Source organism: Oncorhynchus masou, chromosome 15 (genome assembly GCF_036934945.1).
Source record: "Oncorhynchus masou masou isolate Uvic2021 chromosome 15, UVic_Omas_1.1, whole genome shotgun sequence".
NCBI classification, from domain to species: Eukaryota; Metazoa; Chordata; class Actinopteri; order Salmoniformes; family Salmonidae; genus Oncorhynchus; species Oncorhynchus masou.
In genome coordinates, this window is record NC_088226.1 from 67,422,738 (window position 1) to 67,439,560 (window position 16,823).

A 16,823-nucleotide genomic window follows, 5' to 3' on the forward strand; every position below is an offset into this window, starting at 1 on the left:
AGTAATACAAACATACAGTCAATAACACAATAGAAGAAAAAAAAGAAAGTCAAAAAGAGAGAGAGGGGATTGAACCCCAGTCTCCGGTGGGGAGGCACAGCTCTGCACAATTTAGACAGGATACAAGCTGTACTATAGTGTGGTTCTCTAGTCTAGTCAGTGAGCTGAAGTGACCCGGGTGGGCTGAGAGAGAGACAGTTAATCCCAAACTGTGTGTTTTGTCCTGCAACCTGCTGGCTTTTATAACGAGGAGCAGACAGACAGGAAGAGGAAGAGAGGAGGAGACATTTCTGCTGGCAGTGGTATCAGGTCAACCCAAAGACAAACAGGCTGTACTCTAGTCCTGTGGCAGGGTACAGCATTCACACTGAGAGAGTGTGTGCGTGTGTGTGTGTGTGTGTGTGTGTGCATGTCTGTGCGTGTGTGTTAGGGCTGCATGATATTTTTTTTAAATACTGCGATTTGAAGTCCGATATATATCAAAACACTTGGATGAACTGTTGTAATCCTAGAAATGAATAGTATAACAACCCTTCCTACATGTACATTTTACCTCAATTACCTCGACTAACCGGTGCCCCCTGTATATAACCTCCACATAGAATCTGTACTGGTACCCCCTTCCCACCGGAACCACGAGACAGTCTTTTCACCAATGTTGAATCACAAGGTGTGATTCTATTCTACTCGATGCCAACGTAAATAAATAGGAAGGGAAAAGGAAACAGACCACGGAGACCTTTAACTGTCTTTGATGGGCAAGCTGCCAGTGTTTGGCAGTCTTTTGTTGTATTCTAAGCTACTAACTCCTTCTGTACACACAGGGGCCTTCAGGGTGGAGCAGAATTCAGGTGGGGACTTGTAGGCTACTTAATAACCTCTTGAAACTAGGGGGCACTATTTTCAGTTTTGGAAAAATAACATTCCCAAAGTAAACGGGCTATTTTGTCAGGACAAGATGCTAGAATATGCATGTAATTGACAGATTAGGATAGAAAACTCTAAAGTTTCCAAAACTGTAAAAATATTGTCTGTGAGTATAACAGAACTGATATTGCAGGCGAAAGCCTGAGAAGAATCCAATCAGGAAGGGACTCTTATTTAGAAAGCTCTGCGTTCCTATGCGTCCCTATTGAGCAGTGAATGGGATATCAACCAGATTCCGTGTTCTATGGCTTCCCTAATGTGTCTAGTGTCACAATACATAGTTTCAGGCTTTTATTTTGAAAAATGAGCCTGAATGACAACATTGCGTCAGTGGTCAGCTGGAGGCTCTCAGAGTGTTTTGTGTGTAAAGGACAAATGCGGCCATTGTTTCTCTCTTTCCTACTAAGAAGCCACCTGTCCCGGTTGATATATTATCGAATAGATATTTGAAAAACACCTTGAGGATTGATTATAAAAAACGTTTGCCATGTTTCTGTCGATATTATGGATCTAATTTGGAATATATTTCGGCGTTGTCGTGACCGCAGTTTCCGGTGGATTTCTCAACCAAATGTGAAGTACAAACGGAGGTATTTCGGCTATAAAAATAATCTTTATGGGACAAAATAAACATTTGCTGTCTAACCGGGAGTCTCGTGAGTGAAAACATCCGAAGCTCATCAAAGGTAAATTATTTAATTTGATTTGCATTTCTGATTTTCATGACCAAGCTGCCTGCTGCTAGCTAGGCATAATGCTATGCTATCGATAAACTTACACAAATGCTCGTCTTGTTTTGGCTGTAAAGCATAATTTCAAAATCTGAGATGACAGGGTGATTAACAAAAGGCTAATCTGTGTTTCAATATATTTCACCTGTGATTTCATGAATATGAATATTTTCTAGTAATATTCTTTGTCCGTTGCGTTATGCTAATTAGTGTCAGTTGATGGCAATTCTCCCAGATCCAGGAGAGGGAGTTCCAAGAGGAGCAGACAGGGTTATTGAATATGGGCAGAAAGAGGTGGAGATATCACTGTACATTATAATGCTAGTTGCTAATTTGCCTCCCTGTCTTTAAGTCCACCCAGCAAGCAATGACAGCAATGGGCGATGGCACATCGAGTCAAATCTAATTTTATTGGTCACATACATATATTTAGCAGATGTTATTGTGGGTGCTTGTAAATGACATCTTAATGACGTTATTTTATAGTTGCTAAAAAGACTTTAACAAAGCGTCCATATTCAACCAGTACACAACCTGATCATAACGTCATTGTAACCAGTTTTGCTAACTGGCAGTGTACTGGGATCAGTCTAGACACATTCACCATAACATTCACCATAACTTACAGTGTAAGTAAGTTACAGTGTCTGCATTGAAAATGTAGCAACATGGGAGATGACTCATGAAGAATGCTTGTTCAGCTTCTAATCAGAGATGGCTTGTTAAAGGCCCCTCGTGACAGCATGGGGAGACACTATCTGTTTACCACTCTGGAGTCCGCTTTAAAATGAGCATTGAGGAGGTATTGGGAGGATTTACCCGATCCGAGATTGGTGTCAAAGAAGAGGAGATGCCTCACCTGAACTGTGGTTGGCAGTGCCCATCGTCCTCCTTGGCGGCCTCGGTCAGCAACTCCAGCGGGCTCGGGACACTGATGTCATCACTCTGCTCCTGTTGGTCCATCATCATCGTCATCATCATCAGCCTGAGGTGACAGAACAGAACACGACACCCCATCACAGACTGAGATGACTAAACGATTAACACATCACTCACACACAGGTACACAACCTTTTCTACTCGTTGTTGCCGAGTCAGACCGTACTGTGCTGCCAGCTGATATGTCCTTTTCACATTGGGCTTTTCAGAAACAATGATGGATTCACAACCAGGCAGCTTGGTTTCACTCAGCTCAGGGGTGTGAAAAGCCTTATATACTCCATGTCCCAGGGGAAGGTTGGTCAAAAAAGGGGAGAGAAGCATGTCTGAGGAAGATCTGGTGACAATTCCTCTCCTTAGCATGTGTGGCTAATGCAATTATTTCCTGACACAACTTCCCACTTGCACCTAGACCTTTATTTTCAGAACAGTTTCAAAGGGCTTTTTCCTTTCTGTAGTTTTAGCAGATGTAAAGTCAATGGGAAATGCCACGCTGTGGCACACCTAGAGTAACAAGCAGAGCATGGGTGGAGGGAACAGGGGGGGGTCCTGCTTGCCTTGAGTGGTTTCCTGCTTGTCGTGAGTGGTTTCCTGCTTGTCGTGAGTGGTTTCCTGCTTGTCGTGAGTGGTTTCCTGCTTGTCGTGAGTGGTTTCCTGCTTGTCGTGAGTGGTTTCCTGCTTGTCGTGAGTGGTTTCCTGCTTGTCGTGAGTGGTTTCCTGCTTGTCGTGAGTGGTTTCCAGTAAACTGGTACACAGCCTACATTAGCGCACCCTGACCTTAAACAACAACATCTTTCATTACCTACTACTAGCATTGTGACCCTACTCTGAGACTAGAGAGTTGTTAATGAGAAAAACAGCAGCAGACTGTGTGGCTGTATGAGGGAAGAAAGGCATGCGAACAGTTGACTGGTTAGCTTTGAGTGGTGGATCATTCTTGATACACACAGGAAACTGTTGAACGGGAAAAACCTAGAAGCGTTGCAATTCTTGACACAAACCGTTGCACCTGGTACCTACTACCATACCCCGTTCAAAGGCACATAAATCTTTTGTCTTGCCCATTCACCCTCTGAATGGCACACATACACAATCCATGTCTCAATTGTCTCGAGGCTAAAAAATCCTTCTTTAACCACCTGTCTCCTCCCCTTCATCTACACTGACTGAAATGGATTTAACAAATTAAATCAATAAAGGGTCATTGCTTTCAGCTGGATTCACCTGGTCATTCTATGTCAAGGAAAGAGCAGGTGTCCTTAATGTTTTGCGCTCTCAGTGTAAAATAGATCTCCTGGGAAATGAGTTTCATCACAATGCTTCTCTTCTCTAATCACTGTGACGTTAAGGTGAAGGTGGTTTATTGGTTGATTTGGAGTTCCAAGTGTGGAGGTCTAAGCATGGCTGTATCGATCAAGGCTTCCACAGGCATTCTGATGGTGGTGATGAAGGCTTCCACAGGCATTCTGATGGTAGTGATGGAGGCTTCCACAGGCATTCTGATGGTGGTGATGAAGGCATTCTGATGGTGGTGATGAAGGCTTCCACAGGCATTCTGATGGTGGTGATAGAGGCTTCCACAGGCATTCTGATGGTGGTGATGAAGGCTTCCACAGGCATTCTGATGGTGGTGATGAAGGCTTCCACAGGCATTCTGATGGTGGTGATGAAGGCTTCCACAGGCATTCTGATGGTAGTGATGGAGGCTTCCACAGGCATTCTGATGGTAGTGATGGAGGCTTCCGCAGGCATTCTGATGGTAGTGATGGAGGCTTCCGCAGGCATTCTGATGGTGGTGATGAAGGCTTCCACAGGCATTCTGATGGTAGTGATGGAGGCTTCCACAGGCATTCTGATGGTAGTGATGGAGGCTTCCACAGGCATTCTGATGGTGGTGATGAAGGCATTCTGATGGTGGTGATGAAGGCTTCCACAGGCATTCTGATGGTGGTGATGAAGGCTTCCACAGGCATTCTGATGGTAGTGATGGAGGCTTCCACAGGCATTCTGATGGTAGTGATGGAGGCTTCCACAGGCATTCTGATGGTAGTGATGGAGGCTTCCAGGCATTCTGATGGTGGTGATGAAGGCTTCCACAGGCATTCTGATGGTAGTGATGGAGGCTTCCACAGGCATTCTGATGGTAGTGATGGAGGCTTCCACAGGCATTCTGATGGTAGTGATGGAGGCTTCCACAGGCATTCTGATGGTAGTGATGGAGGCTTCCACAGGCATTCTGATGGTAGTGATGGAGGCTTCCACAGGCATTCTGATGGTAGTGATGGAGGCTTCCACAGGCATTCTGATGGTAGTGATGGAGGCTTCCACAGGCATTCTGATGGTAGTGATGGAGGCTTCCACAGGCATTCTGATGGTGGTGATGAAGGCTTCCACAGGCATTCTGATGGTGGTGATGAAGGCTTCCACAGGCATTCTGATGGTGGTGATGGAGGCTTCCACAGGCATTCTGATGGTGGTGATGGAGGCTTCCACAGGCATTCTGATGGTGGTGATGAAGGCTTCCACAGGCATTCTGATGGTGGTGATGAAGGCTTCCACAGGCATTCTGATGGTGGTGATGGAGGCTTCCACAGGCATTCTGATGGTAGTGATGGAGGCTTCCACAGGCATTCTGATGGTGGTGATGAAGGCTTCCACAGGCATTCTGATGGTAGTGATGGAGGCTTCCACAGGCATTCTGATGGTGGTGATGAAGGCTTCCACAGGCATTCTGATGGTGGTGATAGAGGCTTCCACAGGCATTCTGATGGTAGTGATGGAGGCTTCCACAGGCATTCTGATGGTAGTGATGGAGGCTTCCACAGGCATTCTGATGGTAGTGATGGAGGCTTCCACAGGCATTCTGATGGTAGTGATGGAGGCTTCCACAGGCATTCTGATGGTAGTGATGGAGGCTTCCACAGGCATTCTGATGGTGGTGATGAAGGCTTCCACAGGCATTCTGATGGTGGTGATGAAGGCTTCCACAGGCATGCTGATGGTGGTGATAGAGGCTTCCACAGGCATTCTGATGGTGGTGATGGAGGCTTCCACAGGCATTCTGATGGTGGTGATGAAGGCTTCCACAGGCATTCTGATGGTGGTGATAGAGGCTTCCACAGGCATTCTGATGGTGGTGATGGAGGCTTCCACAGGCATTCTGATGGTAGTGATGGAGGCTTCCACAGGCATTCTGATGGTGGTGATGAAGGCTTCCACAGGCATTCTGATGGTAGTGATGGAGGCTTCCACAGTCATTCTGATGGTGGTGATGGAGGCTTCCACAGGCATTCTGATGGTGGCGATGAAGGCTTCCACAGGCATTCTGATGGTGGTGATGGAGGCTTCCACAGGCATTCTGATGGTGGTGATGGAGGCTTCCACAGGCATTCTGATGGTAGTGATGGAGGCTTCCACAGGCATTCTGATGGTGGTGATGAAGGCTTCCACAGGCATTCTGATGGTGGTGATGGAGGCTTCCACAGGCATTCTGATGGTAGTGATGGAGGCTTCCACAGGCATTCTGATGGTGGTGATGAAGGCTTCCACAGGCATTCTGATGGTGGTGATGAAGGCTTCCACAGGCATTCTGATGGTGGTGATAGAGGCTTCCACAGGCAATCTGATGGTAGTGATGGAGGCTTCCACAGGCATTCTGATGGTGGTGATGAAGGCTTCCACAGGCATTCTGATGGTGGTGATGAAGGCTTCCACAGGCATTCTGATGGTAGTGATGGAGGCTTCCACAGGCATTCTGATGGTGGTGATGAAGGCTTCCACAGGCATTCTGATGGTAGTGATGGAGGCTTCCACAGGCATTCTGATGGTGGTGATGAAGGCTTCCACAGGCATTCTGATGGTAGTGATGAAGGCTTCCACAGGCATTCTGATGGTAGTGATGGAGGCTTCCACAGGCATTCTGATGGTAGTGATGGAGGCTTCCACAGGCATTCTGATGGTGGGGATGGAGGCTTCCACAGGCAATTTGATGGTGGTGATGGAGGCTTCCACAGGCAATTTGATGGTGGTGATGGAGGCTTCCACAGGCATTCTGATGGTGATGCAGGTTGACGTGTGACTGGGGAGGTGTGATCACCAGGATACAGGCACCAGCTGGTATATAATCTAGAACAGTTCCCCAACCTTCTTTCCCCAGGGCCCCCTTTTTATTTATTTGGTATCATTATTCATTGAGCCTATATTAAATACATCACAAGCTTGGTTGGTAGAACCCTCACAGGCTCACAATACAAAACTCATAAATACTCAAATTCATTTAACATGTCTGTGCCTGCCCCGTCTGTTTCCCTTCAGATTTAATTAGGATACACGATTTAGCACAACGCAGGGCTCCTGAGTGGCTCAGCGTTCTAAGGCATTGCATCTCAATGCAAGAGATGTCACTACAGTCCTTGGTTCACGTCAGGCCGTGATTGGGAGTCCCATAGCCACAATTGGTCCGGGGTAGGCCGTCCTTGTAAATAAGAAATTGTTTTTAACTGACTTGCCTCATTAAAAGGTTATATTTAAAAAATGTAAAAAATTGAGTAATATATGCTATAATTGATGACACTCCTATAAAATATTCCTCATATAAAATACTCCTATAAAATACTATATTTTGGGTTCTATGTAGAACCCTCTGCGGAAAGGGTTCTACATGGAACCAAGAAGGGTTCTGGGGACAGCCGAATAACTGTTTTAGGTTCTAAGAGTGTATAGGCGATGAGAGAGCAGGGTTATGTAAGAATGTGATTCTCCCTTTGTCAGTTACACAACCCTGCTCGCTCTTTCATCTTTCCTTTCTAAAACATGAGCCAAATTTGCCAGTCATGTAGGAAGGGCTGGATCTGAGGTCAGTGTAGATGAATGCCTGGTGATTCCCCAGGCCAGGTATTTCCTGGTTTCATCTGCCAAACATCCTCTTTTCTTTCCACTTTTATTCAAAATGTCATGTTCTCTGAAGTTCAGTAAGCCCCTTGGTGACTGGCTGCCTGGCGTCCTAGCTCCCCCAGGACCAGAGTGACGTACACTGACTAGGGCCTGGTCCCAGATGTGTGTGCTGTCTGGCGTCCTAGCTCCCCCAGGAACAGAGTGACGTACACTGACTAGGGCCTGGTCCCAGATGTGTGTGCTCTCTGGCGTCCTAGCTCCCCCAGGACCAGAGTGACGTACTCTGACTAGGGCCTGGTCCCAGATGTGAGTGCTCTCTGGCGTCCTAGCTCCCCCAGGACCAGAGTGACGTACACAGACATGGCCTGGTCCCAGATCTGTGTGTGCTCTCTTGCCAACACCCATGACCATTATCATACAGTAATTAAAAGACATCTAGGACCAGCCTAGTATTGAGATGATGGTTAAAAATAATCTAGATACGATATTAAAACACTCTCCGGATAGTTCAAAACATACATTTAATTCAGAGGCTTTATTAACCATCCAGCCTCACTTCCAAACTGGGCACGCCACTTCATTTCAACGGGAACATTTGGGTAATATTTGGTAGAGACGTTGATCAATGAGATTTCAACCTTTATTCATCCACTCAAAACAAGGTCAGCCAGAAGTTTGTTGAATTTCCAGTGTGTTATCACTATGCTTTCCACCTTCTGAAGAGCACAACCAAATTCCAATGGGAAAACAATGTCTAATTTCTGGTTTGAGTCGTCATCTAAATGTGTTATCACAGCGCTTTGAACCACTTAAAAGCACAACAAAGTTCAAATGGGAAAACAATGTCTAATATTTTTTATATTTATTCAACAACTCAACGTGTTCTCACTGTGCTTCATCTAATAGCACAACCCAATGACCCGGATTGTAGTTGAGATCACATTAAATGTACAAGTGGTGCAAGTGATTCATACCAGTCGAGATTCTGTACAGATTATTACAGCAAATGTGAAGATCTCCACAGACCTGCGATGACCTATGACCTGCGATCTTTAACGTGCACGCTCTCTATGTTTACATAAAAATAAATAGTTACAGTAACCTCAGAATGTAGCCATGGATGTGTTACTAACTTTAAGGTTGATTAAATACTGTTAAATTAGTTTGTAAGATAACTTTACGCTATTCACTGTATTTCAAAAGTGATATTGAATTGCGTTCGGTCGTCAACGCAACCAAATATCAACATTGAAAGGATAATGCTTGGATAGTTTCATCTTGACTTAATCCTTTTCTTTATAGACCGAAATAGTCTCATTGATGATACATGAATTATAAAGTATAGTTACATTTAATTTGCTTTGTTAAACCAAACCTTTGTAATGTTTTCGCAACAGTAAATATATTTAGTCATTAAGAGATCTTTCAATCTCAGAATTGTTTATTTAACTCGGCAAGTCAGTTGAGAATAAATTCTTATTTTCAATGATGGCCTAGGAACAGTGGGTTAACTGCCTTGTTCAGGGGTAGAATGACAGATTTTTTACCTTGTCAGCTCGGGGATTCGATCTAGCAACCTTGCAGTTACTTGCCCAATGCTCTAACCACTAGGTTACCTGCCGACCTGGTAGTAGCACATTGATAGTAGTTAATGACAAATATCTAAGCAGGACTGAGCAGACCAAATGAATAGCTGTAGATAGATCAACTCTCCAGTAGGAGGTGCTGTAGATAGATCAACTCTCCAGTAGGAGGTGCTGTAGATAGATCAACTCTCCAGTAGGAGGTGCTGTCTAGCATATTTATTTTCAGATAGAGGATATAACGTTGAAGATCTGACATTTCAGATATTTTATACAAGGTTTGTCTATGTTGAAATTTGGTTACCACGATAACATAATCCTGTAGTTGAAATTCCACCCCTAAAAAGTTATTATTATTTTATTTTTTTTAAATCCAAAGGTACAGTGGTTTCCACATTACAATACATGGATAATGTTGAAACAACTGATTGAACCAGTTTTTTTTTGCCCAGTGGACTGGGCTGTTATGTCTCAAGTCAGACACTGTCGTAAAACACATGGGTATCATTCAGTGAGACAAACACGTGTTCACACCTTCCAGTACTGATATGATGTTACTCCTGTCTGTCTTCAGCACGTGGCTGGATAAACACTTCCATGGACACTGATGCAAATGGTAAGAAAATGATCTCCCCCTCTCGCCCGGAATCAACACCCATCCACATGCATGGAAATGAAACTGATTAAATCTTTGGGTGCAACCGAATAGCCTACAGGTTTACTGTTCATTCACAAACGGTACACTGTCATTACTAAAAAAAACACACTATAAAGGCTGCTCTTCAGGAGAACTAATGACATTGAAGGAGCGGCGGTTTCACAACTAACAATCAACAGTTCTATTGTATAGTGCTGCTACTGGCTCCAAATCAGATCCAAAATATTTCTGAACCTCCTCAATGGGTCTCTTGTTCAAGTGTCCTTCAGTGATCTCATCAAGCTTCAGTGCTGCCTGTCCCACAAATGAGTCCATTTCAAACACAGCAAACAATCACATTGATGTGTCCGACTTGATCTATAACACAAGCTGACACAGGGCAGCAGGTAGCCTAGCCGTTAGAACACAAGCTGACACAGGGCAGCAGGTAGCCTAGCCGTTAGAACACAAGCTGACACAGGGCAGCAGGTAGCCTAGCCGTTAGAACACAAGCTGACACAGGGCAGCAGGTAGCCTAGCCTTTAGAACACAAGCTGACACAGGGCAGCAGGTAGCCTAGCCGTTAGAACACAAGCTGACCCAGGGCAGCAGGTAGCCTAGCCGTTAGAACACAAGCTGACACGGGGCAGCAGGTAGCCTAGCCGTTAGAACACAAGCTGACACGGGGCAGCAGGTAGCCTAGCCGTTAGAACACAAGCTGACACAGGGCAGCAGGTAGCCTAGCCGTTAGAACACAAGCTGACACAGGGCAGAAGGTAGCCTAGCCGTTAGAACACAAGCTGACACAGGGCAGCAGGTAGCCTAGCCCTTAGAACACAAGCTGACACAGGGCAGCAGGTAGCCTAGCCGTTAGAACACAAGCTGACACAGGGCAGCAGGTAGTCGTTAGAGAGTTGTACCATTACCTAAAAGGTTGCTGGTTGGAATACCCAAGGTGAAAAATCTGTCGATCTGCCCTTGAGCAAGGCACATAACCCAAATTTGCTCCAGGGGTGTTGTCCTATTTTGGCTGACCCTGTAAAACAACAAATGTCACTGCACTTATCAGGTGTATAAACCTATCTTTTCCCAGAAGTATTTTTCTCCACCCGCGATAACACCTCCTAAATATAGGTATGCGACCAATAACATTTGATTTGAGATGTAAATTGACTTCCCGCCGAGAGCTGTGTTTAATAAATGGGTTATCTTTAAAAGCTTTCAACCTACTTCACTTGAGGAGATCAGGCTTACTAAACATAACCCGAAGCGCTCAAGTAGACCCTTGAATGTCCAACACAAGGACACTTCAACTCACTATTCCCCATTACAACGGGGCTCCCGAGTAGCGCAGCGGTCTAAGGCACTCAGTGCTAGAGGTGTCACTACAGACCCTGGTTCAATTCCAGGCTGTATCACAACCGGCAGCGATTGGGAGTCCCATAGGGCGGTGCACAATTGTCCCAGCGGCATCCGGGTTAGGCCGTCATTATAAGTAAGAATTTGTTCATAACTGACTGAGGAGATAAAAAATAGGAGATAATCAGAGATCTTGTCTATGTCTCTTTCAGACAATAAAGAGGTTGAGCCATATGGAACCTGATAACCTTTCAATAAAGAAGGGAGACAGGCTTTACAGTACCGTTGGCTGCCATTGGTATGGTGTTGAGCTTCAGGGCCCATTTAACTTTACAGGCTACACACATCACCTGGAATGCAGGCTACGGTATTCTTTCCTATTCAGCAGACAAAAACATGGCCCTGGGCTCATGACAATGACAGCTCAAAGAACCACGGAGTTCCAGAAACAAGGGTGCCTGTGCTGAGACAATGGCAAACGTGAAGTCATCCAGGGGGGAAGAATGAGGTCATTGGGAACAAAACCTAGCTGCAGTAAATCAGTGAAATGTGTGGTAAAACCGTACTTGTATTTGGCCGATCTGCAATTAGGCATGGAAACCCGTCATATAAAATAAATCATTTTCTAAAAAAGCAGAAAGACCGTTTACCTGAACTCACAAATCCTATTTAAAGTATTGTAATAATGACATTACTGATGCCATAGTCACGATGACGGATGATTTTAAAAAATAACTTCAAAACTACAACACACACACTATTGCTTAAAGGGATGATGAAGGTTATTAAAGGGTCACCCAAGTCTGTGGACAAGGTATGACTGTAATCACTGCTTTGGTTAGTTTCCCTGGCACTGTTTTCACATGCTAACAGTTTAGCATTTTTGGCACAAATCCCATTCAAGTCAGGGGACCGATATTAGCATTTTTCGCGGCATCATGTCCAATTAATCCAAAAGTATCTCAAATTGATTGTGAAGCTCAACAACATCACTTATAGATATTTTTTTTATAATGATGCGCAAAAAAATAGTTAATATCGGTCCCATGTCTTGAATGGGGACTCCCGAGTGACACAACGGTCTAAGGCACTGCATCTCAGTGTAAGAGGCGTCACTACAGACCCTGGTTCAAATCCAGGCTGACTCACAACTGGCCATGATTGGGTGGTGTACAACGGGCCCAGCGCCGATCTGGTTTTGGCCGAGGAAGGCCGTCATTGTAAATAAGAATCTGTTCTTAACTGACTTGCCTAGTTAAATAAAAGGTTAAATAAATAAATGAGATCTATGCCACAAATGCTGCGTGAGAATCACATGACCCAAGGCCATTTCCATGTAAAAGGACCCATTCAGCCCAACATGTGAATGGGACCTTTCAAAATGGGTGTCAAATGAAAGCTAAGTGTCTATATGTTTGAGAAATTAAGGCATATATACATTTTTCAAAAAATGTTCCATCCTAAAAATGTGGAATAAGCAAAGGCTTATGAAAAGGGATCTTTAGAAAAAATATACTTTCAAAAAGTCTTAAAAGATATTAGAAATAAATCAAAACACAATAATGCTGAACGAAAGACCCCTGCCAACTAATATCAACACTTACACTGAGTATACAAAACTTTAAGAACAACGGCTCTTTCCATGACAGACTGACCAGGTGAAAACTATGACCCTTTATTGATTTCACTTGTTAAATCCACTTCAATCAGTTTAGATGAAGGAGGAGGAGACGGTTAAATAAGGATTTTCAAGATTTGAGACAATTGAGACATGGATTGTGTATTCGCAGGGTGAATGGGCAAGGAAAAGATTTATGTGCCTTTGAATGGGGTATGGTAGTAGGAGCCAGGCACACCGGTTTGTGTCAAGAACGGCAATACTGCTTGGTTTTTCACGCTCAACTGTTATAATACTGTATACAGATGAGAGGAAGCTATTATAATACTGTATACAGATGAGAGGAAGCTATTATAATACTGTATACAGATGAGAGGAAGCTATTATAATACTGTATACAGATCAGAGAGGAAGCTATTATAATACTGTATACAGATGAGAGGAAGCTATTATAATACTGTATACAGATCAGACCATAGGGGAAGCTATTATAATACTGTATACAGATCAGACCATAGGGGAAGCTATTATAATACTGTATACAGATCAGAGAGGAAGCTATTATAATACTGTATACAGATCAGACCATATTATAATACTGTATACAGATCAGAGAAAAGCTATTATAATACTATATAAGATCAGACCATAGAGGAAGCTATTATAATACTATATACAGATCAGACCATAGGGGAAGCTATTATAATACTGATCAGAGAGGAAGCTATATAATACAGATCAGAGAGAAGCTATTATAATACTGTATACAGATCAGACCATAGGGGAAGCTATTATAATACTATATAAGATCAGACCATAGGGGAAGCTATTATAATACTATATACAGATCAGACCATAGGGGAAGCTATTATAATACTGTATACAGATCAGAGAGGAAGCTATTATAATACTGTATACAGATCAGACCATAGGGGAAGCTATTATAATACTGTATACAGATCAGACCATAGGGGAAGCTATTATAATACTGTATACAGATCAGAGGGGAAGCTATTATAATACTGTATACAGATCAGACCATAGGGGAAGCTATTATAATACTATATACAGATCAGAGAGGAAGCTATTATAATACTATATACAGATCAGAGAGGAAGCTATTATAATACTGTATACAGATCAGAGAGGAAGCTATTATAATACTGTATACAGATCAGACCATAGGGGAAGCTATTATAATACTGTATACAGATCAGAGAGGAAGCTATTATAATACTGTATACAGATCAGAGAGAAAGCTATTATAATACTGTATACAGATCAGACCATAGGGGAAGCTATTATAATACTGCATACAGATCAGAGAGGAAGCTATTATAATACTATATACAGATCAGATCAGAGGGGAAGCTATTATAATACTGTATACAGATCAGAGAGGAAGCTATTATAATACTATATTCAGATCAGAGGGGAAGCTATTATGATACTGTATACAGATCAGAGAGGAAGCTATTATAATACTGTATACAGATCAGACCATAGGGGAAGCTATTATAATACTGTATACAGATCAGAGAGGAAGCTATTATAATACTGTATACAGATCAGAGAGAAAGCTATTATAATACTGTATACAGATCAGAGAGGAAGCTATTATAATACTGTATACAGATACCAGATTATAATACTGATACAGAGGAAGCTATTATAATACTGTATACAGATCAGACCATAGGGGAAGCTATTATAATACTGTATACAGATCAGAGAGAAAGCTATTATAATACTGTATACAGATCAGAGAGGAAGCTATTATAATACTGTATACAGATCAGAGAGGAAGCTATTATAATACTGTATACAGATCAGAGAGGAAGCTATTATAATACTGTATACAGATCAGACCATAGGGGAAGCTATTATAATACTGTATACAGATCAGAGAGGAAGCTATTATAATACTGTATACAGATCAGAGGGGAAGCTATTATAATACTGTATACAGATCAGAGGGGAAGCTATTATAATACTGTATACAGATCAGAGAGGAAGCTATTATAATACTGTATACAGATCAGATATTATAATACATACAGATCAGAGAGGAAGCTATTATAATACTGTATACAGATCAGAGAGGAAGCTATTATAATACTGTATACAGATCAGATCAGAGAGGAAGCTATTATAATACTGTATACAGATCAGACCATAGGGGAAGCTATTATAATACTGTATACAGATCAGATCAGAGGGGAAGCTATTAAAAAGCTGTATATGCCAGTTTGGATTTGGCTTCGCTCCAATCACATCGAGAGCATAGGCTTACTTATTGACAGAAACTGGTTGTTCCATCTCCTTGTGTTGTTGTCCTCCGGTGACAAGCTAGCTAGCTAAAATTGTCCATTTCCTATATTAGCCATGGATGGAGATATAAAATTGTCCATTTCCTAAATTAGCCATGGATGGAGATATAAAATTGTCCATTTCCTAAATTAGCCATGGATGGAGATATAAAATTGTCCATTTCCTAAATTAGCCATGGATGGAGATATAAAATTGTCCATTTCCTAAATTAGCCATGGATGGAGATATAAAATTGTCCATTTCCTAAATTAGCCATGGATGGAGATATAAAATTGTCCACTTCCTAAATTAGCCATGGATGGAGATATAAAATTGTCCATTTCCTAAATTAGCCATGGATGGAGATATAAAATTGTCCATTTCCTAAATTAGCCATGGATGGAGATATAAAATTGGCGCCGGAGAAGAAGGCTGATGTTTTACGTGTCACCAACCTATTGTGTTTTTCGTTCGTTATTTCACATTGTTTGTAACTTCTTCTTTTTAAAACGTATTTTGTACATAATGTTGTCGCTACCGTCTCTTATGACTGAAAACAACTTCTGGACATCAGGATTGCGATTACTCACCACGGACTGGCAGAATTATTTTTTTCCTTGAACGAGTCTGACGAGCCTGACGTGAATGATATACTGCTTTCTTGGGAACAGGCCCAGATCCCCGTGATTTGCTTGAAGAGGAGGCAGAGAAAAAGGGGCCGGAGGGTGGGCTGCCTTCTGAGAATTCGTAGGCGATTGAATAAACCCCCACCTCCTTCCATTCTGCTAGCAAAAGTTAAATCTTTGGAGAATAAAATCAATGACCTTTGCGCAAGATTAAACTACCAACGGGACATTCAAAACTGTAATATCTTATACTTCATGGAGTCGTGGCTGAACGACAACACTATCAACATACAGCTGGCTGGTTATACTCTGTACAGGTAGGATAGAACAGCAGCGTCTAGTAAGACAAGGGGTGGCAGACTATGTATTTTTTGTAAATAATAGGAAGTCTCGAACTACTTCTTGCCCGAGGTAGTGCATCTCTTGATAAACTGTAGACAACACTATCTACCTAGAGGGATTTCATCTGTATTTTTCGTAGCTGTTTACATACCACCACAGACTGAGGCTGGTACTAAGACAGCATTGAATGCACGAGAGCACCAGCTGTTCCGAAAGACTGTGATCACGCTCTCCGCAGCCGATGTGAGTAAGACCTTTAAACAGGTCAACATTCACAAGGTGGCAGGGCCAGACGGATTACCAGGACGTGTACTGCGAGCATGCGCTGATCAACTGGCAAGTGTCTTCACTGACATTTTCAACCTCTCCCTGTCTGAGTCTGTAATACCAACATGTTTTAAGCAGACCACCATAGTCCCTGTGCCCAAGAATACTAAGGCAACCTGCCTAAAAGACTACCGACCCGTAGCACTCATGTCTGTAGCCATGAAGTGCTTTGAAAGGCTGGTCATGGCTCACATCAATACCTTTATCCCAGAAACCATATACCCACTCCAATCTGCATACCGCCCCAACAGATCCACAGATGATGCAATCTCTATTGCACTCCACACTGCCCTTTCCCACCTGGACAAAAGGAAAACCTGTGTGAGAATGCTATTCATTGACTACAGCTCAGCGTTCAACACAATAGTGCCCTCAAAGCTCATCAACAAGATAAGGACCCTGGGACTAAACACCTCCCTCTGCAACTGGGTTCTGGACTACCTGATGGGCCGCCCCCAGGTGGTAAGGGTAGGTAACAACACATCTGCCACGCTGATCCTCAACACAGGGGTCCCTCAGGGGTGCGTGCTC

General features: G+C 43.1%; 1 protein-coding gene across 5 annotated transcripts in view; it reads right to left on the bottom strand.

The window, feature by feature from the left end:
• Nucleotides 1–16,823, bottom strand: part of LOC135556711 (GRAM domain-containing protein 2A-like) — a 68,539-nt gene that overhangs the window by 46,418 nt on the left and 5,298 nt on the right. For all 5 annotated transcript variants that reach the window (XR_010458045.1, XR_010458046.1, XM_064990104.1 and 2 more), the window contains exon 2: nt 2,518–2,643. Coding sequence is in view for 3 of the 5 variants with exons in the window: in XM_064990104.1 (XP_064846176.1) it covers nt 2,518–2,639 (122 nt within the window). In the remaining 2 variants the exon portion in view is untranslated. The remainder of the gene's footprint in view (nt 1–2,517; nt 2,644–16,823) is intronic.